The 24,494-nt window shown below is 34.9% G+C and overlaps 3 protein-coding genes across 7 annotated transcripts in view; 1 reads left to right on the top strand and 2 right to left on the bottom strand.

Moving 5' to 3' along the window:
• The window catches only part of LOC127868799 (zinc finger ZZ-type and EF-hand domain-containing protein 1-like), a 108,649-nt gene extending 107,443 nt beyond the window's left edge, over positions 1–1,206 (bottom strand). For 3 of the 4 annotated variants that reach the window (XR_008044252.1, XM_052410873.1, XM_052410872.1), the window contains exon 1: positions 859–1,057. Coding sequence is in view for 2 of the 4 variants with exons in the window: in XM_052410873.1 (XP_052266833.1) it covers positions 859–933 (75 nt within the window). In the remaining 2 variants the exon portion in view is untranslated. Of the gene's footprint in view, positions 1–858; positions 1,058–1,101 lie in introns of those variants that run through there. The other variant, XM_052410874.1, reaches the window with a different exon arrangement.
• On the top strand, positions 1,057–11,001 carry LOC127868802 (glutathione hydrolase-like YwrD proenzyme). Its single transcript, XM_052410877.1, has 10 exons — positions 1,057–1,188; positions 4,890–5,043; positions 5,442–5,595; positions 6,023–6,113; positions 6,318–6,433; positions 6,640–6,880; positions 7,371–7,542; positions 8,328–8,596; positions 9,635–9,779; positions 10,343–11,001. Exons 1-10 carry the CDS (start codon positions 1,089–1,091, stop codon positions 10,581–10,583), a joined length of 1,683 nt encoding a protein of 560 aa, XP_052266837.1. The 5' UTR covers positions 1,057–1,088; the 3' UTR covers positions 10,584–11,001.
• Positions 11,002–15,211: 4,210 nt separating this feature from the next.
• LOC127868804 (uncharacterized) lies at positions 15,212–20,167 on the bottom strand. Of its 2 annotated transcripts, none has more exons than XM_052410879.1 (4): positions 20,036–20,167; positions 17,139–17,343; positions 16,024–16,147; positions 15,212–15,339 (listed from the first exon to the last, which is right to left on the bottom strand). In XM_052410879.1, exons 1-4 carry the CDS (start codon positions 20,075–20,077, stop codon positions 15,324–15,326), a joined length of 387 nt encoding a protein of 128 aa, XP_052266839.1. In that variant the 5' UTR covers positions 20,078–20,167; the 3' UTR covers positions 15,212–15,323. The 2 variants fall into 2 exon arrangements, with proteins under 2 accessions (XP_052266839.1, XP_052266840.1); XM_052410880.1 differs by lacking the exon at positions 20,036–20,167 and adding an exon at positions 19,070–19,185.
• Between the last annotated feature and the right edge of the window lie 4,327 nt (positions 20,168–24,494).

Raw genomic sequence — 24,494 nt, forward strand, 5'->3', positions numbered from 1 at the left:
TCATGCAAAGCGTGAGCTCTCATTGGCCAATATCGATCGTCCAATACAACAACGCTCTGCCTAGTGTAGTTTAGAGCAGACTGACAAGCAAAACTTGCTCTTAACATGAGCTGTCCGCTAACGCGAACAACTAAAAACATACACTACTTACTGTTTCGGAAGTTCTTCTTATAAACACAGCAAGAAATAAAAGATAATTACGCGGATTCAAATGGTAAATCAATATGAAGTGGTTCTATAAATGTAGGGTTCCAGAAGGATCACCCAGCTTGAGAGAACTGGTGAACCTTGCCAAAATCTGGTGTCCTCGGGTTCCCGGGACACTGTAAGTGTCGAGGCCTTGCATGCATTGTCAGTTTGATGCTTTTAGACATTATGGTTCTCAACATAAGAGTATCTTGATATTATCATAGTATTACATAAACACTGTTTGTAATAATATAACAGTGACATTTAACATGCATACTGGTTCCCAATGCTTTTTTTAAGGTTGAAACCAATATTGTTGTAAAATAAAATTGTTCCTGAAAAACAGCCAAACATATTTGCCAGTAAAGATTGGACATTTATGCAATTCTGACGAATCATCTTTTGCACTTTTAAGCATAAACAGCATGTTAAAATGTCCTTTTTAAAATTTACATCGCCATGCCCCTATGCCTACCTTGGGAAATCATTATGAGTGACATATAAAAATAATTTTTATAACTAACTATTGACCATATACAGCAATCAATATTATACAATTACACTTAAAACCATACTAAAATACAAAGTTTATGTATATGCTGAACACAAAATTAATTCAGAATTAATTTATCCGAACATGACAATCCGAATTATACATTTGTCAATTACCGCAGCTTGATTCGCTATATTTTGAAAGTGGTCGTCGTCATCAGAATCACAGTGAGACCCGTAACTGCTTCCCATTACTTGACTGGTTGTAATTCATTTATATCAACTTAGAGTTAACTTAAAACAGACCATTAACAATATTCCTTCCTGCTTAAGAATAAAGTAATTTCAACCAAGGTGAAAGAGCTACAAAGGGGGGTAACTCTTCGCAAGTGGGAGTTAAACCAAGTATGGATCACGAACTACTGTTTAATTCCAATCGATCGGTGCTTGTCTGCAGAAACGGCTGTGTTGCATCTTCACAACCTCTGGCATCACTCATTGGCGTTGGTGAGCATACTAATTATGCTTCACAAAACATAATAATAATTGAAGTTGCGTTTTTTTCTAGGACATACAGTCGTGTAGATAGATATAGCGCTATATCTGGGTTCAACCATGTTATGAGGACAGCTCAAGTTTGTCTTATATATAGATCTAGTTTTACTACTGAACAAATACAGAGGGTCAAACTCTATTTAAATTGCACTCGTAGCACCATGAGAAGGGCTCTTGACAACTGTGATATACCCTGGATGACTGCTCCTCCGATTTTAGCGCAATATTAAAAGAGGCGCTATAGATTCGCGTCTCATATGTCTCAGATATACAACTAAAATGAACATGCAGGTATACACCATAGATAAACGTGGTGTGAAATTACATTGCAAGGCAGACATACGAGGATATAACTGATATCAGTTGACACAGTGATCGCCATGGCGTAGTGAGTATGGTGTCCGCCTAGCGATCGGGGGGTCAATATATCCCCATTGGGGAGTGTTCTTTATATATTATATTTACCCAAACACACTAAGTACTGTTTCTACCTAGTTTCGTATACACCTTATTGCTGAAGAGGAGCCATGCACTTAAAGTGAAGAAGAAGCGATGTCCTCCGATCTGCACAAGTAAATGCATGTAGCAGATATACGTTGATGACATTATATATAGAGAATATATACATGGACGAAATTTTACTGATGTTAAACTTTGAAGACATTGCACTGCCGAGATACATTTATGATACTGTACAGTAGAAATACGCTGACGACGTGTGGCTTCAAACATACATTGATTATATTGTACAGCACGCATACATTGAAGACATTGTATTGAAGATATACATTGACGATGTTGTCAAGCAGACATTATTTCACAACATTGCATTGCATTGGTGATATTTTACTGCATTCATACATGGACGACATTGCACTGTTGACATACAATGACGATCTGGTTGTACTTCAGAAGTACATTTACGGCATTGCGCTTTAGATATCGTACAGCAGACATACATTCATATCAATGTCCAGCCGGCATACCTTGATTACAATGTTTTGCGGTAAACATATTTGAGGCTTTATGACAATTCCTTAATGATTGGTGACTATTATAGTTTGCATATTTACTTACTCTTGATCGATGGAATTCGTTAAAGTGACCCCGAAAAATGCCAAAATAACATTTTAACGTGTCTACACGTTTTTAAATATGTTTACACTCCATAGTTCATACGCGGTAAACAACATTAGTAAATTAAAAAATGTGTGACTAAGTATAATCATATTTATGTGTAATATTGATTTAAAGATATAAAACCGTCTATATTCTGAAGGGGTAAATAGCTTGTGGATAATTCTTTATTTGAAAATAGCGCTTGATAAATACGAAAGTATAAATACCTAACAAAACGCCAAATAAGTTAATTTAAAATAATTTCTTATATTATCAGACCGCCCGATACGAAGTTGTACAGAGGATGTACTGATATTGACATGGAAGTCTGCCCGTCTGTCTGTCCACAATTTGCAACATAGAATATTCATCGTTCATACATTGTAGTTGCTCATTTGCGACTTTATCATCCTGCGTTAAAAACTTCAACAGATATGTCCCTTTTTTAAACTTTGAATTACCGTACCATTAACATCATTACTATACTAGACTATTAGCAAAAAACTCTATCTTTGAAAGAACAAGGTCCATATTTGATATTTGACATTGGATGGCCATCTGTTATGTTTTAGTAAATCACGATCCAGCGTTCGAAACTTTCCAAAACAATAGGCTCAAATAGTTAAAATTCGCTTTTATAGCAAAATAACTTAAAAACGCCATTTTCTCTGAAACCACAAGACCCAAATTTTTGGTATTACAATTGAATTAGATGTATGGCTCTTTAGAACATTTGTTTAAATCATACCCTGGGCTCAACATGCCACAGATGGGCTAAATCTTTAGAAGTTCATCTTGCTATATATTGCTACATGCAGGTTATGTTAATAATAACAGTGCCACGTTCTTGTTATGTCTTGGGTTAGATAGCATTTTATAATATTGGATAAAATTCAGTGGAATAAATGCAACCACGGGTTTCGTCGGTAATTTCATTTATGTTCCTCTAGAAGCACCCCTTTGTTAACAATATATATTATATTGTGACCGAAAAAGCTTATTATTCAATTTGGACCGTTAACAGCAAAGGTCGCAAAACAAATTCTCATTCACTGAATTGCATAGTGCGCTATAAATACGCCTTCCCGTCTATCCCGAATACCTAGTGGATCGGACAAAATGTCTGTGTTAATTGAGGTTCGGTTTACTCAGGATTTGGGGCGAATACAATTAAGCTTTCAGATTTATTCTGACATGGAATTTTATCATACCAATAGTGTGGTAATTTACATATTAATCTTTAGGCAGAAAGGTAAACACTTTTAAAAAGCACGTTTAGAAGTTCAATCACTATCTCAATAAATCATGAAAGTTTGAAACGTATATTATAAACAAAATCAATAAGTATGTTAGTATTTTAAAGTCCTCAACGGTAGAAACACGCAACATGGATATAGGGCTAGTCATCGTGTGCGCTGGAACATGCACAATGCATGCCGTAACCGTAATCAGGCATGTGGAAACAACCAACATGCATGATGCAGTTTTTACTTAAATATCCCTCGTCAGACATCTATTGATAAAATTGATGTAATTGCACAGCAGGCATATAACGATTACATCGCACAATAGATCTACAGTGAATACATTGTACTGCAGACATGCATTGTTGACATCGTTCTGCAGACATACATTTAGGACATTTTATACCAGACATTGATGACGTTGTATTGTACACATATATTGATGACATTGCGAGGCAGACATGCAACGAGGAAATCGTACGGCAGTCATATATAGCGCACATTTAACAACATACATACACGTAAGGACATTGTAAAGTGTATATTGAGATTGTACAGAATACATACGTTGAGGATATCGTGCATCACACATAGATTGAGGACATTGTATTGCAGAAATACATTCCTGATGTTTTACAGCAGGCACACATCGATGACTAAGTACAACATACATATATCGAAGTCATTCGACATACATTTGGACAACGTAAAACATACATACTTTGAGGACATCGTACACCATACATACATTTTGGACACTGGATTTCAGATATATATTGCTTATTTTGTACAGCAGACATGCATTGATTAAATTGTACACCAGACATACGTTGATGCCAATTTTGATCCGACATACAATAAGGACATTTTACAGCATGCATATGTTAGGACATCGTACACCATTCATAAATTGAGGGAATTTGTATGGCAGATATACTGTGCATATTATGATATTTTACAGCACACATGTATTGACGGAAGATACTGCAGATAAATATTGATGACATTGTTCTTCAGGCATAGGATTGGGACATTGTGCAGCAGACATACGTTGATAACATTTTACTGTTGATATTGATGGCATTCATCTCTCACAACATTGATGACATTGTTTAGCAGATATTCACCAGACATGAATTGATGACATTGTACTTCATGCATATTTTGATGACATTACACATAAATATAAAGTGTTGTTATATTTGATAGCGTCCCTTTAAATTAAATATCGAATGACAACATATGATGATATGGAAATTGTATATGGCACAGCATATTCTAATATTTCAGATATCCTGAAGCTTGGAGGGAATGCTGCGGATGCTGCAGTGGCTGTTGCTGCTGCCTTGAATGTTACAGAGCCTACTAGCACTGGAATAGGAGGCGATGCATTTTGCTTGTTTTATAACAGAAGTACTAAAAACGTTCATGGTTTGAATGGAAGGTAAACTACTAATACGTTAAATATACAAGAAATAAACTGTCACGAACTGTATTTGTCTTAACGGGCATAATTTTTTTTTTAATTAAAAATGTTTCTTTCTTTCTGTCTTTTTTATCATTGAACAACTTTTCTAATACAAATGCATAATGCCACTTATTCATTGTTTTGCAACTTGTGGTCCAAGCTTTATAATTTTATCAACACTTTGTACACAGATTTTAAAATGAATTTTTGCAATTCCAGTCAGTTATCAACTTTTGAAAATAGCCATGCGCAACTATTAAGAATACAAAGGTGTGATCAATGACGATTTCCAACAACCATTTAGAACATATTGCAATTTGCAATCGAAATAAAAACAATGTTTTAACCCGAACACCATTATTTCTCATGTCCAGCGGTCGAGCCCCTGGTCAGCTGACCATTGACCGTCTGCAGAGCGAGGGGTACGGCTTGGATAAACCTTTACCTGTGAATCACGGTCACACGGTCACAGTGCCTGGCGCTGCAGCCGCTTGGTGCGATGCTGTGGAAAAGTTTGGAAGTGGGAAGGTGGGGTTTCGTGATTCATTCATGGTCAAGTGAGATGTTTGACACGCCTTTCAACAGTGTTTAACCCAAAATGCTTTGCCTTGTAAATTGCGAGGCGGTGACCCTGAATATATGGACAATAGGATAAATCTTTCTTAAGTGAATCTTTACAAGAATATCTCTCTTGAATTTGTTCTTGAGATCCAATAATCTTTTAGATTGATGATGTCATTTCATTGATACACATGTTTTTTCATTTTAATATTCTTGTCTCATATTCTTGTGTAGCGCGTACACAACTTTTTTATAATTGTATGATGTTCGCAAACTATATTTGGATGTGATTATGTAATCAAATGCTCCATTTCTATTTCATTTTACATAAAATAATGCCGGTACTTAATAGATGTTATGTATATACAAATACTTTACTTTATCGACTTTTCAGTTAAGTATGTTAGATATTCTACAACCAGCTATTCGTCTTGCCGAGGAAGGCTTTCCAGTGCAGAAAATAACAGCACACGCATGGGCCAAAGGTATATTTTTTATATTATATTATATGTATATATTGTGTATGCTATGTAGGAAAATATTTAAAAATATAGAAAAAAAAATCATTTTGCTGGAATTTTTTGTTTCTTGAAATTTATTTCAGCATGTTTTTTTGTTGTTTTTTTTCAATCGCCATCGGGTCAATATAACAATAAGATGATGTATAATTTTATGTTCAATTATTTTAGGTGCTTGGCTGTTACAAGAGAAGAGGAATATGTTTGGGCAGGATTTGCTGATAAATGGTCAACCACCAAAACACGGAGAAGTAATGCAAAACCCTTGGTTAGCAAACACTTTCAAGGTATTTATTTACATATAACTGCAATAGATACAAACGAGACAGTCTTATCCTTTCAATCTGTACATTTTACAGTCCGTATTTTAAAACCATATCTTCGGAATCTTGATAGATTACTGTAAAAATAGTGCATAACAATAGTAATGCAAAAAGGTGTAAATTATTTCAAATTATTTATTTACATATGCACAAGTTTTATGTCTTTGTAGGCATTAGCCACTCACGGAAAATGTGGTTTTTATGAAGGCCGTATAGCTGAAGAAGTTTGTAAAGTGGTACAGAAATTTGGGGGCCTGATGACACCGGAAGATCTAAAGACAAACGTGTCTACCTTCGAGGAGCCAATTAAAACGGACTATAAGGGTCACATCGTGTGGGAGATCCCTCCTAATGGGCAGGGCATCACAGCTCTTATGGCCTTAAACATTCTAGAAGGATACAATTTGCAGGGTGGGGTTAATATCAGCACGGATGTACTTTCTTGATGCAAAATACGATATCAATGCTAATAACAATAGTGTACTTCATTGATTGAAACAAAAAGTCTTAAATAGAAATAATTTTTTATTTCAAAATTTCTAACAATGTTTGTCACATGAGAGGGACTATAACGATTTGTAATTCTTAACATAAACATTGACTAAAATTATTTCCCAATTTAATCACGCATGGGTGATTAAGAACCTATTTACTGTCTCTTACCAATAATATGTATTAGTTGTACAAGAATCTAAAAGGAGTCTGATTCAATACATTCCTTTATCTTGTTCTTTTTATAGCCGTATTACCAATCCTTAATACAAATTATTTTGTATTTAAAACAATAACATTGCAACACCTAATTACAGGAATAATATAAATGATATTTTAATGCATTATAAAAAACGTTTAACAACCGCACACTCGATATTTAAAGCTTGATTTACGATTCTTGTTTCAGCAATGGGACATAATTCTTCCGCTTACTTGCACACACTGATAGAAGCCCTACGACTCAGCTTTGCGGATGTCGCAAGATACTGCGCGGATACAAGCAAGGTTCATGTTCCAATTGAGAAGATGTTGTGCAAAGATTATGCTGCAGAACGAAGGGCTTTGATCAAAGAAAACGTGTATGTTTGAATTTACATTCATATTTTCACAAACTCGACCATTCAAATAAAACACGAAACAAAACAACAAATACGAAATCAAAACCATGTGTATCTAGTGTATGTTTTTATATAATACATCATTCTTTTTGCCCTAAATGTACACATTTTATACGTTTCCTGGTTCGAATGAGTCATGCAAAAACATATATTTTCAAAATATAGAGATGTATGGTCTAAAATATATTTGTGAGATTCCTTATATGGTTTTTATGTTAGATTAAGCACGTTATTGGAATGACATTTCTTGAACTGAAAATGTTAAAACTATATAGGTACAATGAACCTCCGGTAACATTATCGGGAGAGAAATTCTTATTAACTCTCGCGAATCTTTTATTTAAGACAAATGACATATTGCCTAATTTTTATTTGTATTGTTTTCCATATTTTATAACCTACAAAATTTATTTGTGTTATTGTCAATATCCTGCAACCATCTTAACGGCACATTCTCACAGCGCTCTCCACAACGTCACTGAGTATTTAACCAGCTAAAGGTAATTTTTCAGCCGCCGTCAGCAGAGATGCCGTCTTCTAATGATATATTCAAACTAGTAACCAAATTATAAAACGTTCATTGTTTTGCTAATAAGTCACACTACGCCAGTGCAAACGTAATAAACGGTTAAATCTTCAAGGGAAATAAAAAATATTCACGTTCAATAGGGCACATGTCTGCTATTATACTCCTTAAAAATTTAAACATAATATATATTCTGATTTGACGTCTCGCCATTTTGCAGGACCCTTCCGAATGTTAGTGATGGCGAAACCTTGAAGGGTAACGACACGGTTTACTTTACTGTAACAGACTGTGGCGGCAACGCTTGCTCATTCATTAATAGTAATTATATGGGCTTCGGAACCGGTATCGTGCCTGAAAACTGTGGATTCACACTGCAAAACAGGGGCCTGAACTTCTCCCTGGACCCAGGGCACCCTAACGTGGTGGCGCCACACAAACGGCCGTATCATACTATTATACCAGCCATGGTGACCTCAGCTGAAACAGGTATAAACCGCTGTATGTTACACCCAATTATTCAAGTAATAGTTTAATAGTCCTATAATTTGAAATAAACTAGCCATGTTTTTTTTTAAATTATTAATGCGAAGAAGAAATACAGGGAGCTTCTTCACATTTTTGCAGTGTTATCACATTGATAAACATTGTTTATACTCTTATTCTTAAACGATTCCGACTATTACCGATTGGATTGAAAATGCGGTTTACCAAACTTAAACTGTCAGTATTGATTATTGAATCATGATATCATTGTAAAGATGAGACATTGTATCCAGTATAATTCGTCCTGGATGGTTTGTATAGTTCATGGGTCATATACACAAATATATATAAAATATTACATGATAAAAATTAAGACGACTGGAGTGTAACTGTTCGTTGTATCTCGCGAGGTGATTGCGTGATGCTGTACCCGATGTATACAAGTGTATAAAATATAAATGGAAAATACCAAGATTATATTTTAAAGCATTACATAATAAATGTCATTTACACAATTGAGAAACGAATCAAATGTTAATAATAGACGCGATAAAACATGCGAATGATGTTAACAATCAGAGCAAGTCTGTTGCTTTATGACAGTCGATTCAAATTGTATTATTATTTTATTTCATTTTGATTTTGAATTTTTCAGTTTTATTTTAAATGGTATGTAAAACATAAATAAAAAGTATTCAATTATAAAGAAACAATACACGGTTTTGGACAAAATAAGAATAGTTAAAAACTACAAATCCTTCCAGATCCGGAATTTCACTAGCAATTGTGAATTTAGTGTAAGTCAGTTAACCCAAAGAGAGGTAAAACTGCTAGGAGATTGTAAATGTATGATGACATTTAACATAAAAGTAGTCTTTTTTCCGGCTGTTGAATGCTAGAACATATTCAGTCGCTTGTATTTTTAGTGGAAATACCCCATTATAAGAATATTAAGCACTTAATATTTCCATCGTGAAGCTTTCACTTGACTTTCTGACCATCTAATTGATGACCAAATATGTTCAATGGGTCCATCTATAGGCGAGCTGCTAGCGAGCTTCGGGGTGATGGGCGGGTTCATGCAGCCTCAAGGTCACGTACAGGTGCTGCTGAACATGCTCGAGTTTGGTATGGACCCTCAGCAGGCACTTGACATGCCGCGTTTTTGTATCGGCCACGGGCACACGTACGTTCGATTTTGTTATCTACTCTCAGTCTTCACTTAATTTCTGTGCATAATCAAATTCATCGAAGCTTTACACGAGCATATTAACAAAACATGTTAAATTTCACTTGGTCTGTTTATTTACATCAAAGTATTTTCCACTAGCCCATTGAACTTCATGAGTGATCATTTTGTTTAATGGAATACTGATCTCTTGGAACTTTCCATTGACACAAGTATTGTAATGTTTCTGCCAACATTTTAACATTTGGACAGCCCCTTAAGCAAACCAAAAACACATTGATGTGAAATACGACATAGGTTATAATGTTTTTTAAGAAACCGTTTTATTTTGCAATTAACTGTATTAGTGTGGATACATACTTGCATGATATGTATGCTTACGTGAATACGCCTTGCGACCGGGGGTCATCATGGTTGTCACTCAGGGGGCGCGTGATCATTAGGTTTCAAGACACACCAAAGTTCTGCTTCAATCATGGAAACGGAAGCGAGATCGTCAATGTAAGCGTTATGCTGAATGTGTCTGTATTTTGTAAAGACTTTATTTTCATTTTGTTCAGGATGTCAGAAGGAAGCCTGAATCATGTTGCCCTAGAAACCGGAATTTCAGAAAGCGCTGTACAGCAGCTAGTCGCTATGGGACACAACATTACTGCGAACGTATCTGGCTACAATAGGGCCATTTTTGGTAGGGGCCAAATCATCGCCAAAGGGACTTGGCCCTTTAACCATGTTGGTGAGAGTAACGTGTATTGGGCAGGTTCGGATCCACGTGCAGATGGGGCTGCCATAGGATACTAGACCCTGTCTAACCATCTGTATTATAATCAATATTTACTCAGTCTCTATTAAAAGCACAGAAGGATTCTGTTTTGCTTCTTTATGAGGAAGCATAACGGCAGCTGTGATACAAGGATCATTAACGCGGTGTCAGGCGTTTTTTTTCTAAAATTTGACAAAATTAATTAAACTGTTTGACAAAGGTATCTTCTTTTTTTAAAGAAAAAGTGGTAGCTTGATAGACCTGTTCGAGGTTTCTTTCACACGATGACACACTTAAGGCACGATACAAACATAATTTAAATATGTTTGAAAAACAGTGGTATAAAACAGAGTAATTCTCGATTAACTAGACATCATGTTTATGACTTTATTTATTACGATGAATAATGTGTAAAAGTTCATTTTGTTATTCTATTACATAATTATAATATTTAAACACAGTATTCTGATTTTTATATTATGAAGAACTGATCAACATTATACTACATGGTTGCAAGATGATATGGTGACGTATACAAACTGCTGATATTTCCGATCATATTTGATAGTTAGCAGTTAAATAATGCACTAAGTGTTGACATTAAAGCCACCTGCTTGTGTTCCACCGAAGGTAGGTGATTGCCATCGTCTGTCTTGTCTGTTCGTCAGCCTATTCATCAAGAAATCAGATCATGTGATTCCTCAAATAGTGTTGAAGAAAGTTTACTTATAAATGAGAACTTGAGAATAACTATTGAAATTTAAAAGAGGTCAAGAACTAGACCACTGTTACACAGCTAGAACACAACTTAGTATTGCAATTACAGAAAAGTAAAATTTAATCGCGACATCTAGTACACACATTCGGATTTAGGTTTTCCATATGCAATTTAGTCATCTATATCTCATTCCAAGCGCAAAATAATATTGAAAAGTACAAGAAAAAATACAAAATATTGTTAAACACATTAAAAGTGATGAAAAGATTATGCATGGTCAAGAGGTCAAATGTCATGTGACTCCGCCTTTTTCTAAAAAAGAATTTTACTTAGAAGAACTCGAAGAGTACATATAAAGAGTTTTTCATGCACTTGTAGTTCGATTTCAGGTTTATGAGCACATGTCGAACAAATAAACAAATATAATATAAACAAAAAAATATATGCATAATAATATATATTCCCAATGACTGCAACAATGCCGTAGCACCACCGCATAAACCAGTTTAAATTCATTTCTCTACTTTAATCAGGAGTTCAAATACAACGTACAAACGAAGACAAAAAAACAACAAAAAAAAACCAAGTAAAATGTAAGGATTTCATTTCCTTCCGAAACTTACTGATCATATAGTCAACTGCATTCAAAAACCTTTAAGAAACATGAAGCTGCCTATAAACTTACAATATCCAATCATAGAACGTTGTGTATTCATCGGTGTACACCGGTATAGATATTCTTTACATATTATGTAGAAAACATTATTCGTCACATTCACATACTTGAGTACCATTGGATCTATATACAAAAATAAAGTAAACAACAGGATGAGATCAATATTGAACCCATAGACTTGATTAGAACAAACTTGGTAGAGGGCAACCATGCAAAACCTCACGTCAAATACCAAACCTTTGGGACTAACCGTGTTAAAGGAGGTTTCACTGATATTTTTCACTAAAAAATTTTAGGGGAAAAGTTACCCAAAAGGTGGGGCAAATTTTGACCCTAGGGGTTCGATTGTTAAAAGCTTAGTAGAGGACCACCATGTAATGTGACATAACAAACCTTTTGACATTTTGGTTTCAGATGTTTTAAAGTTTTCTCTGTATGCATATATAGGAAGTATTCCACCAACACAGAATGGTCAATGTTTTGCCCCTGGGATCTTTTATAATAGAATACTAACATACAATTAATTATGCGACATATTACACCACTAGCCATTGAAAATTAGGAGGACGATTCTCAAAACTATATTGATATGTAAGTTTAAATCAATCATGATACCCTGTTGCGTGGACATGCAAGCCATGATTCCTGATTTGCGGTAAGTCGTTGCCCCATATATGAACATGTCCGAGCTGTTCAGATTCCGAATCGAAAACGTAAAAAAGTGTAAACAACCAATAATGGTAGTATTATAATTGTTAAAACCTAACCTAAAACCTACTTTACCGTACGTAATGTGCACACATGTAGACAAATGTAATGTATCTTTGAGCTTATAAACCGCATTAAATACAAATAGTTTTGCAATTACAATGTAAACAAATGTTTTTTCAAACTTTTCATAGCAGCAACTAATTTAGAAAACAACGTGAAACGCAAAATATGACTTTAATTACATTCAGTTCAATGGGTACATACATGCTGACGTTAATTGTTGTCCATATACACATATAATATGGTAATATGAGTATTCAGCTATTTCCTCCAACAATGTCCTTTAGTGTGATCTTCTGGCATTTGCGGATTCTAACTATATGATGCGAGGCCATAAATGTCCACTCGAATAAGTCGTCGTTTGTGTCATGATTTCGATAACGTTAATGTATGCACTCACATATGCACCGTGTTATCCAAAATAAAGATAATGACTCATAGTTTTCTTACCTCTCACTTATTTTAAAATATAATATGGCAATTTGTCAAAGTATTGTACAGTTGAAACAAGATTCACAAGGCATAAACTGATTCTTTCACGATGCACTTTATCCTGTATTGTAATTTGTTTGATTTTCAGATTAAAACAATCAACAGTAAACAGAGATTTGCAAATTGATCATCCACGTAAAGCCGAAAATCTAAACGTTTTATAAACGCATCGACGGTTTATAGAATAATTCACATCAATAATAAATATATATTATTACAAGAAAATGTTTAGTTTCAGATGTTGCGCTTTTATTATTGTGTAATTATCGAAATCCAATCATGTTCGCCTGACAACATGTAATTGTATATGTATAGGGAGAAGAACTATAAAAGACGTTGTCTTTCGTTCTTATCCTATTCAAGCATGCTTATTGTATAAATGTTACATGTAATTCTATGTAAAACAATGTGTATTGCTTGAAATAAATATGTTTAAACTACAGTAACTTTTATGTAACATTCAAACACCAACTGTTCACGTATAACTGTACGCCTTAATAACTACTAAGCATATGGATACATTTATTATTATCATCGAATATATATAACAAAAAAACAAGTGCATAGAGAATACAAGCAATAGAACGTTACACTTTCAACGGATAACTGGAGCTAGTTGGCCGAACTAAACTTCATCACCAGAAGAATCGTCGAATTCAACCAAAACACTCTCGGAATATTAACTCGTCTCTGCAGATGCATCTGTAAAGTGCTCCTTTAACGATTTAACCTTAAGGCTGTGGAACAAGTGGCCACACTGATGAATCTGCATACAATCGAATAGTTCCTTGTACCCGTTTTTTATTGCGTGTACCAAGGTGCGTATTACTTTTCTTTCTCAAAACATATTATAACACAGACACTCAAGGTATCAGCAATACATGAACAATAGATATCACTCTATTGATATCATTGCTATCATTCTATAGGGGTAAGTAGTGGAAGTTAGTCGCCGTATCATGTTGTTAACCAACGTTTGTTACAGTTGCCAACCATATGTTTTATGCAAATGATTATTGTTTGTCAAGTTATTGTCAAATACTTCTGGATTGTTTCTTTTCTTAATAAATGTATTTATCCATAATGTTAACGATCGGAAGAACGTGACACTGGGGATCTACTTTTAACCGATTTCCGTGTGTATAGTTTTATTGTTATTATATTGAAATTTAACTTGTGATTTCTTAAGTAAATATGAAAATCTTTTAATTATTGTATTAGTACAAAACGAAATAAACGTATGTTTTAAACTAATGCTTTTATATTTTATCGGACATATATATATATAGTCTTACGATGAAAGAAGATCGATGTGGCTTCACCTGCCGATATCCGGTTAGATTTGCTTGTATAAGAAAGTTAGTTATCAATTGAACGAAAATTAACAAATATATTTCCTGAATAGATATGCCATCTACTATTTTCGTGTAATATGTGTTGTCTTATGAGTGAATACTTATTATTTTGATATTTTAATTGAACAGATGTAAATACTTAAAGATGAGTGCTTTGAGAGATGTTTGTTATCTCACAATGTTAACATATTGTACGCTTGTTAAAATAACGATACTTTACTTTTTGGAACAAGCAGTTGTTAAATAACAAAATAAATGCGTAGAATTAAATGGTACTCGACGCATGTCATTCTTGATTATGTCAAGTGTGCAAATTATTATTTCATAGGGTAGTCCCATTTGTTTTGCTATAATACAGGACAATGGCACACACGCACATAATTCTTGTTATCCTAATAGGCTATCTTTCTGTATTATACAATTCTATAATAACTTTGATAAAGTATACGATATTTATACAATAATACATACTTTATGACATGTGTATCGACAGTATGTATACATCTGATAGTTTGCGATTCCAGTAGTCACTGTTATGATATAATGCTTGTTTTTTCCCATCCATTTGGTTCAGGAATAATATCTTGCGACGACTTATTAAGTGTATCCGTTTAGTTTAAGTATTTCCTGTGCGCAAAAGTAACTATCCAAATATATCATTTCAGATTGCTTTAATGATGTATAATAGCATAGTTAAACACCATTCAGAAGTGCCAAGTTCATGACGAATTTAAGAAGATCGCGAGAATGACCTTCATCTTGTGTATTATTTCAGCTCACACCTTAAAGAAAAAAAACAGGTTCATATTATTAAATGTATCTGTTATAAAAACATGGAAGTTTACAAACATTATGCATAATGCATGCATATACTGTTCGGGAAGTTACATAAACATAATGCACACACAACTCTCCTGTTCGTTGGAAGTCTTACTAGTGAGCAACACAATGTACAAGGATTATGATAATCAAAATAATCTGTGTACAAACGGGGTAAATATTCGTTGATTATATTATTATGGACAAAGTAACATTTTGTTCTCTTTATATTTAACCAACACATTAATAAAATAAAACCAGTGACTCGTCTGTAATCGTATAATTTAATAATATTACAAACAGTGTTTACTTCAATAAAGTTGATGACTGACATGCTTACGCCGATGACGACCCGTTTACTCGTATTATTTACAAGACCAAAATTGTGTCTGTTACATGTCGTGCGAACAAACTGTACAAAATATCCCGAGCAGTATACATGATATATACACGAATAGATACGAAATACATAAATAAACTTTAATGAAATAGAACCAAATACACATGTTTTTTCTCTTATTACTCAATACAATTACATGTGCAAACACATTTGAGCCAGTATTTTGTAAAATATACTTAAGTGCCATCCAAAAATTGGTTCATATATAGTGACATTTTTTTCAGAAATAAATAATATAGATACACACTGGCCAACTTCACCCAATGGGACATCAATGACGCCTATTCCGTGACACACGAGGTCTTTCTCACAAGGACACGCCACATACACGATCTGTGTTGGTCGGCCCGACGGATAACGAACGTAGCAAGCTGTTGAATTGAGAATCGACAATACCCTGAGCATTGTTTTCGTTACTTATTTTATTCCCTGAAAACAAATGCTAAAACTGAATAAAATTTAAAAGAAGACTTTGTTGTTTCGTCTAACCACTTGTCATTTTATTTGGAGAATTTTCAGATTCCGTACTTTAAAAAGCTCAGAATGTAATGGACTTTTTACAATCATAATACATAGAAATAGATAATTACATGTATGGCAAATGTATGTGTCACAGCAACGACTTAGTCCCGCTGTTAGGCTATACTGCATTTAGATAGATTATGTGTTTGTCAATAAAGTGTACTATTAGTAAAATTAGTTTGATTTTGTTAACAAAGCATGGTACTTTGATTTCTTAATTTCACCCATTTTCAGACCCCGATGCACATATACCCAAAATGACATGCAATCTACTCCGTGCGTATTGTATGATATAGAACAGTAGTTTATTCAAATTCACGCTGACGTTCACCAACTTACCTTTAAGAAACAAACCTCTCTAGAATGAAACCTCTAAGACTATTTTTGTTTATTTTGTCAATGTTCATAAACACTGAACTACCGTGTTAACCCTGCTGTGCGTCGATAATCAAAACTTGCAGCACAAATAAAACTGCATACACAAAATTAATTTGTAGTCTAGAGGTAATGGATGTTTGTATTATTTCCTTAGTTTTCAATATGCTTACTCTCAGCAGTAGTGTACACCTGAACATAGTGATATATGAATCTATTGTGTTTTAAGTGACAAATATAAATTGAATGAAATAAAAAAAATATGCACCTATCCCTTAACACAAGATTCCATTTCTTTCAGTGGCATTTTATGAATGTGTACAATCATGTTGTAAATATACACAGCTCACAATGAACAAACACAGTAACTGTGTATAAACATTTAAAAGGAGCATAATTACTCCTTTGTAAAAGTAGTCTTCCCAATTAAATTTAAACAATTGTATATCAGGACAGGTGCCTTACTTGCATTCATAACTCCCATAGGACCGCATGTGCCATGGGCGTCTACGCTATCAGAAAGGCGCTTGCCGATTGGTCGGTCATTACTTATACAGCACTCGTCCAGTTTGCAGTCATTCACACTATTACATGGTTTCGGACCGTCGTCATTAGTGTGACCAAACTCTTCCGAAGTCAATGTAATGATTCCAGCGTTCTCAAGCCCGACCTTGCAAATAATGGGAATACACACGAACATGTGAAGATCAGTTTAAGCGATTGTTTTCTTAGCATGTTTATTTGCATGTATATACTAAGTTAATAAGTGGATAGCGTTTATTTTACGTAAACCACGCATATTGCATCGTCTTAATCATGTGTATGATCTCTTTCAGAATTATGACACATTCAATTTTTTAACAAAAAATAAAATTCGATCCGAGCATTGTATATAACACCATCAACCTGTTTTGGTCACAATTATTTTGTATAACTCTGACTCTTGATGAGCATTTGCAGCAAACTATGGCTTTATGCTGCGGTATTTTGGTTTTATAAAGAAATGCTCGGACCTTGTGAGAATAAACAGCGAAACCAACGTTAACCAAACATTTCCAATTTCTTAACATTTTACCCTGTGTTTTCTACATTCTTCGAGCAATATGATAATTCAAACTTTAAAAAAGAAATATATACTTTTTATAGCGTTTGTTTTAAAGTTGTTTTTAAGCTATGTTCTTTACCAAAACTTGTGATGAATATATAACTGGGGCAATATTTGTCTGTAGGCATTGACGAACCTTCGAACAATACGTCATCCAAAAAAAGCATTGGTTCTTGTCACCAATTGTTTTACAAATGTTCTCACCGTTTGCGTTTATTGTTTGTAACTAATACGTGACATAATGATAGTGGCATATAGAATGTATCCCACAATTTCTAATAAAATGTTATCATATAGGAAAAACAAAACAAATTGCCAGCATGTTAACTTTCCTGTGACTGCTTAACTCAAATAAATATATGTTTATTAATGTTAATAGCTTTAGGGTGCAGTAATATTAATAAGAATATTGCAATCAAACATAAATAAACTTGGCATATAAAGAATTGAACTTAAAACTCCTGCTTAATTAAGACATAATGACGTTACTATTTTTATCCCACTTTTACAGCGAATTCGGTTGATTAAAGCCGTGTTTATTAAATTTCATCCATAATCAACGGCAAGGCTATAATCAACGGCACGAAATGACGTCATCAACTGCCAAACCGGGACTACTTTTTTCCACGCACCTCGTCACCTGAATTTGCCAAGTGCATCAATTATAAAAGCAATCTCAAATGATTGTCTATCTTAATGACCTTAAAACAAAGAAAAAGTAGTAAAAAAAACGTGTTTGTTGCCATTGATTGCCATTAAAACCTCTAGTATTAGGTAAATTTAACACTATGTTGCAAATAGGTTCTGTTGTTGTTGCTCCCCTTTGAAGAAGTCAGTTCGAGTTGCTACCTTTTGACCGTAAAAAAACAATCGTCTGGACCAAGAAATCCTGTGTTCATTTACAAGCTGTACTCGGATATGCGTCCATCTGATTTTTCTTCAACTTAGCACCCTTTCTACCTGGCAATACGCACAAATGACACTGCATCCCAGTGGTTCATGCGTCAACAATTGGATGTCAACAAGCTAGGTCAGATGCTGAAGGCCATGGCAAAAGACGCCGGCTTTCCCGAGCACAAGAGAATAACGAACCACTCAGTTCGCTAATTCCTGGTCCAAAAACTTCGAAATGCAAACATTCCACCCACTGAAACCATGGCCATAACAGGTCACAAAAATGTCCAGTCCATAACCAATTATTCCAACATATCTGTTGAACACCAGCAAAAGTGTTCAAACGTTCTTGCTCAGTCCAGTAAATGTTACAATCCAACAGCTTCCTCTTGCTCACCTTCATGCACTGAAACTATGGCCGAAATGCAGCCTAGACAACCACTGTCTACCGTCGAACAAGTTGATCTTGATTTTCGCCCCACCCAGTCACTTCACCAGCAACATGTCTTTCTCTAGTTCGAACAACTTTGCTCACAATTCTTTGGTGCCACTTTCCACATTCAAAATGTTAATGTATATAATTGGCTTAAATCCAAGTTATCTTTGTTATTTCGTCACGAAATAACCACATATTATAACAAAGAAGCAAATATTGTGCACCTCGTGATCGAGTTGATAGTTTGATATCGAAAGTGAATAGTGTGTGGTGTAGGTTACGTTGTAAACAAATGTAGTTCCTTGTATATAAAAACTTAATGTCATATTGATATTATAAAACTTTAAGATTTGCAATAAATATGATTAAAATTGTAATTAAATAACGCTCGACTCTTTGTTACAGAACGATATTCTGATTTAAAAAAATGATTATTTAATCAGCGGTTATTTTTGGAACACGGAGTAATACACTGACCTTGGTTACACGACAGTCATTATCAAAGTACGACAAACACTCATGAAAACTAATTTTGTTTAAATAAAAAAAGTTTACTGAATAAAAAATGGGATAAATAGAATAATAGGTTAGTGTTGATTATAGATCAGATTTATCATGCTCGGCACGAACACGAAAAATCACTCACCAAGGCCTCGCATGATAAACCTGAGCTATAATCAACACTAACCTATTATTCTCTATGTCTACTCCTAACGACTCAATTATACGCGTTCAAAATGTCACAGGTTCATCATGTGCTTGTCCAACAAACGGGGCATACATGTAAGAGATAGTCATTTACTGCATGATGTCATTTGATGCGACTAGATAAGTCTTCCTACAAAATTATTGTATTAAACTTTGACTATATCTATGTCTATATCTATATCTATATAATGATTTCTGACAACCATATAAAACATTTACCTGAATGGAGAGCAAAGCAAGTATAAAATGCCACACAAACATATTGATTTCGATCTGCTGCACGTATATGTACGAACAAGTCTAGTAGACACGCTTCCAACGGGTCAAGGCCGTACGATAAAGATTCGCGAGCAATCATGCGTATACTCTGTATCGGAGCGTAGACATTAAGACAACCACATCCATCAAGGCAAAATTCAGCTATTGAATTAACAAAATAAACAATATTCAAGATGTATTACTTTCAATAACGCCAATAAACACCCCAGGAAACCCGATGCCTGGTGAGCAGTCGTAATACCAATCGAGCAGCGCTGCGTATTCTACGCATGAACTTACATAGGGTAGTAAATTGGAAAAATTAAAATGTTCATTCAAAGTCCAATTTGAACAACTCTGAATTCTACATTGATAACAAATGTATTGGCCTACATGTAGCAAAAATCCTGACAAATTTTCTTTAAAAATAGCGAAATGTGGCTCCCTGAAGTAGAAGATCGGGCCAAAATGGGCCATGTTCAGGCATTTAGGGGAAAATACTGCTTTAATTTGCAAGCCCTTACAATAATGAAATGATTTGTACAAACTTACACATGTCTGCCCATAACCTCTCAGCAGGGTTTCTCCAGAAAATTATTTCTTGTGGAGAAATTTGCGTTTTAATGACCATGTTGGGAAAAAAGGATACCAAATGGAGAAGGACCAGGAAACCTTATGCGAGCAGCGATTTTATATATCTTTTTCGTGACAAATATTTTTTCCAGCATTTTGTTGCAATTCTTTGCTTTGTAGAGACCTTATAGTAAGTGTATGTGGGCACATATGCCTACAAATGTACTTTTAATACCTTATTTATTATCAATAGTGCCTTTTCAACATGCTCCAGTTTTATTTCTTTTTACCAACACTTTTTTGGAAATATAAAGAATACTTGACTGCTTTGTCACATAAATTAATTGGGTTAGGTACATAGAATGATGTGTGTATGTGGGGGTTGTTTGTATAAATTTCAATTGTGGCGTTTTCTGAGACTTTTGGTTACTAATTCTGCAAGCGTCATAATGAGAAAAACTCATTTGAAATGACGTCGCTTTACTTGCGCTAATTTTGTTTAGATTGTCTAATGTTTTCTGTGATTTTACTGGTTCGCGTATTTAGTAATATAAAAATCGGCACATACTGACCATGAAAGGAATTGTCTATCAAACAAATAGTTGATTATTATGGAACGCCTCGTCTGTCTCCTGTGGACTATTGATATATCGGAGGTTTCATTGAACTGACGTGGGTTTAATATGATATGTGTTTATAAAAGTATGCTGTGTGTTTGTGATGGTATGCTGTGTGTTTGTGGTGATATGCTGTGTGTTTGTGATGGTATGCTGTGTGTTTGTGATGATATGATGTGTGTCTGTGATGATATGTTGTGTGTTTGCCATAGTCCTGCTGTGTGTTTGTCATGGCATTCTATGTGTTGTCATGACATGCTATGTGTTTGCGATAGTATGCTGTAAGTTTCATTGAAATGATGTGGGTTTAAATCAGATGATATGTGCTTATAATAGTATGATGTGTGCTTGTCATAGTATGGTGTGTGTTTGTGATGGCATGCTGTGTGTTTGTGATGGTATGCTGTGTTTTGTCATGGTATGCTAGGTGTTTGTCATGGTATGCTGTGTGTTTGACATGGTATGCTGTGTTTACGTCATGGTATGCTGTGTGTTTGTCATGGTATGCTGTGTGTTAATCATGATATGCTGTGTGTTTGTTGCACTATCCTGCGGGTTTATCTAACATGAAGTCCATTGCATTCGCTATGCTGTAAGTTGGCTTTATTTTCATTCGGAAGACTCTGTTCTTGCCAAAGAGCTAATGGTTACGTCACGTATGTTCGTCGGTCCGTACGTCCGTATTTCCGTCTGTCTGTGCGTCTGTCTCTTTGTCTGGGTTTCTTTTTCTACTTGGTGTGTCTGTAGTACGTCTGTATGATGTCTGTATGTCGATTTGTCTGTCTTTCTCTCTGTTCCTCCGTCCGTCCGTATAGCCGTTCGTGTGTCCGTTCGTCCGTCTGTCTGTCCATGTGTCCTAATTTCCGTTTGTCCGTCTATCCGTGAGTCTCGTCTGTTTGTCTGTCTGTCTGTTTTTCTGTATGTCTCTCTGTCTGTCCGTCCCGTCCGTATGCCCATTGTTCGTGTGTCCGTGTGTCCTTATTCCGACTGTGTATGCATCTGTCTTTCCGTCTGCATGTCCGCCCGTTCCCCCTGCGTCCGTATAAACCGTCTGTCTTTCTAACCGTCTGTACGGACATACGCACTAACATAGGAATAAGGCACCACGGACTGAAGGAGGGACGGAACGGGCGGACACACAGACAGACAGACAGACAGACAGACAGACGGACGGACACACGGACAAAACACAGCATACCATTTCAAACACACAGCATGCCATCACATACACACATCATTATATTTGCAAGCACACAACATATTATTATAAACACATATCATATGATTTAAACCCCACAGCATTTCAATGAAACTCAGAGCAAAACATCACAAACACACAGCATACCGTGTCAAACACACAGCATGCCATGACAACACACAACATACCATGACAGCCACACAGCCGGACTATGGCGATATAGTGTCCACAATTGTTTGGATCGTTTTAGTATTATGTCAAATGGCGCAACCATGCTTTCCTAATGAAAAGTTCTAAATAGTATTAATTGAATCAAGAGATACAATTTTAGTATTTGGAATGTAACATCGTGGAATGTCTCAAAAATGGCTTTGCCTCGGTAATCACAATTTTAATATTGACTTTATAAGCGAAATGTAAAAAACAATTTTAACTCTGAAACAATACAGCATAGAGGCGAAACATTTGGTATCGTAAAGTGGTCTTCTACTAAGTAGGTGTATTTCTTTCAAATAAGACCCTTGGGCAAAACTTAAAATGTTCATGTTTTAGTGTGAATTGTTTTATAAAGATTTATATCAAAGATTTATTCATAAATCTTTGAAACTACACACTCCACAGATTTTATATTAAGTAATTTGATACCGTAAAGTCCGTAAACCTTTTTTGTTATAGTGTTCGTTCATTAATTATTCATTCGAAATTCATAATAGCTGGGAAAGTAGTTTACTGATCTTCAAATAAATGATCAGTAGGTGAATCTCTCACAACGTTGTTCTAATCGTTAAAGTACGCTGCATATGGAGTTTAAAAGCTTATTTGTTTTTTAATAAAAACACAAATAAATCGTCTTATTTGAATATTGTTTGACAGCAAAATTTATGCAAATAATGGTTATGTGATAAACTTGGCTTCGCACCATGGGTAACAAAATTTGTAACTATTTATATAGCCAAAAACTCTTATCTGAAACGGCAAGGACAAGACTTGTAATTTGTGTTATGTAACATCGTATCGTCTTCCTCTTCAAAATATGGTCAAGTCGTGCCCCTATATTAAAGATCTCCCCAAAGAAGGGTTTCTGAGGTATTATAAATCTTAGCTTAAGGTTCTGATGTATGCCTGCGAAATGCAATACGCCCCTTGTTAGATATTATATATATTTAAAGATACATTATCTCACCACACAAAACATAAAGCGCTAGGTTACTTTACTATTCTGTAACAATATTAATGATCTGATGACTCTAGGCCGGAAGTTTCTGAAATCTATGAAAGCGATCAGCGGATACGTGTTAAGTTTATACTATATTCAAACATATTAAACTGTAGAAATTCTACCACAGCAAATAATATGTTCTTATCAATACATTTACATCTGAACACAAAGTATAAACATAGAACGATCATAACTGGGATCACCGCCTTGAAATGAGACGCATTTATGGTTTATGGCCGTTTGAGGTCAAGTCGAACCGAATGATCTATGAAAAATTATATAGTACATATTAAATTACAAAATAATCATTGATTGATACATAGCATTTGTTGTGTAATATTGATAGCTGCACGTAATAGAAAGACAGTATTAATTATAAATGTGTCTTTGTTCCATTAACAATCTGCTATACCTATTAAACAGTTGCTATCAGAAAAGAAGCCGGGTATTTGGAAAAAGGCTGCTCACTGGTTCAAGACGAAATGGAACATCGTGGACCTATTGATGTATATCCTGTTCATCCTTTCTATAATTCTGAGAAATACACTTACCGGAGCTTCATTTTGATCAGCTCGGGATTTATACAGGTACTTCTACTACTACTTCGTACTTCCTACAGTCAGTGCTTACTACAGGAAGGCCTATTATAGGCAGATATGGACACTGTCGAGTCCGTTTCTGTGAAGAAACAGTATTGGTGTCTATGGAGGATGTAATGAGAACCCTCCCCGAGTAGGAAACACAACAGAATGTTTATTTACGACTTAAGCATTAAGAGCTCATCGTCACAACAATTTGAACAGAAATCAAAAC

Source organism: Dreissena polymorpha, chromosome 2 (assembly GCF_020536995.1).
Source record: "Dreissena polymorpha isolate Duluth1 chromosome 2, UMN_Dpol_1.0, whole genome shotgun sequence".
Classification (NCBI taxonomy): domain Eukaryota; kingdom Metazoa; phylum Mollusca; class Bivalvia; order Myida; family Dreissenidae; genus Dreissena; species Dreissena polymorpha.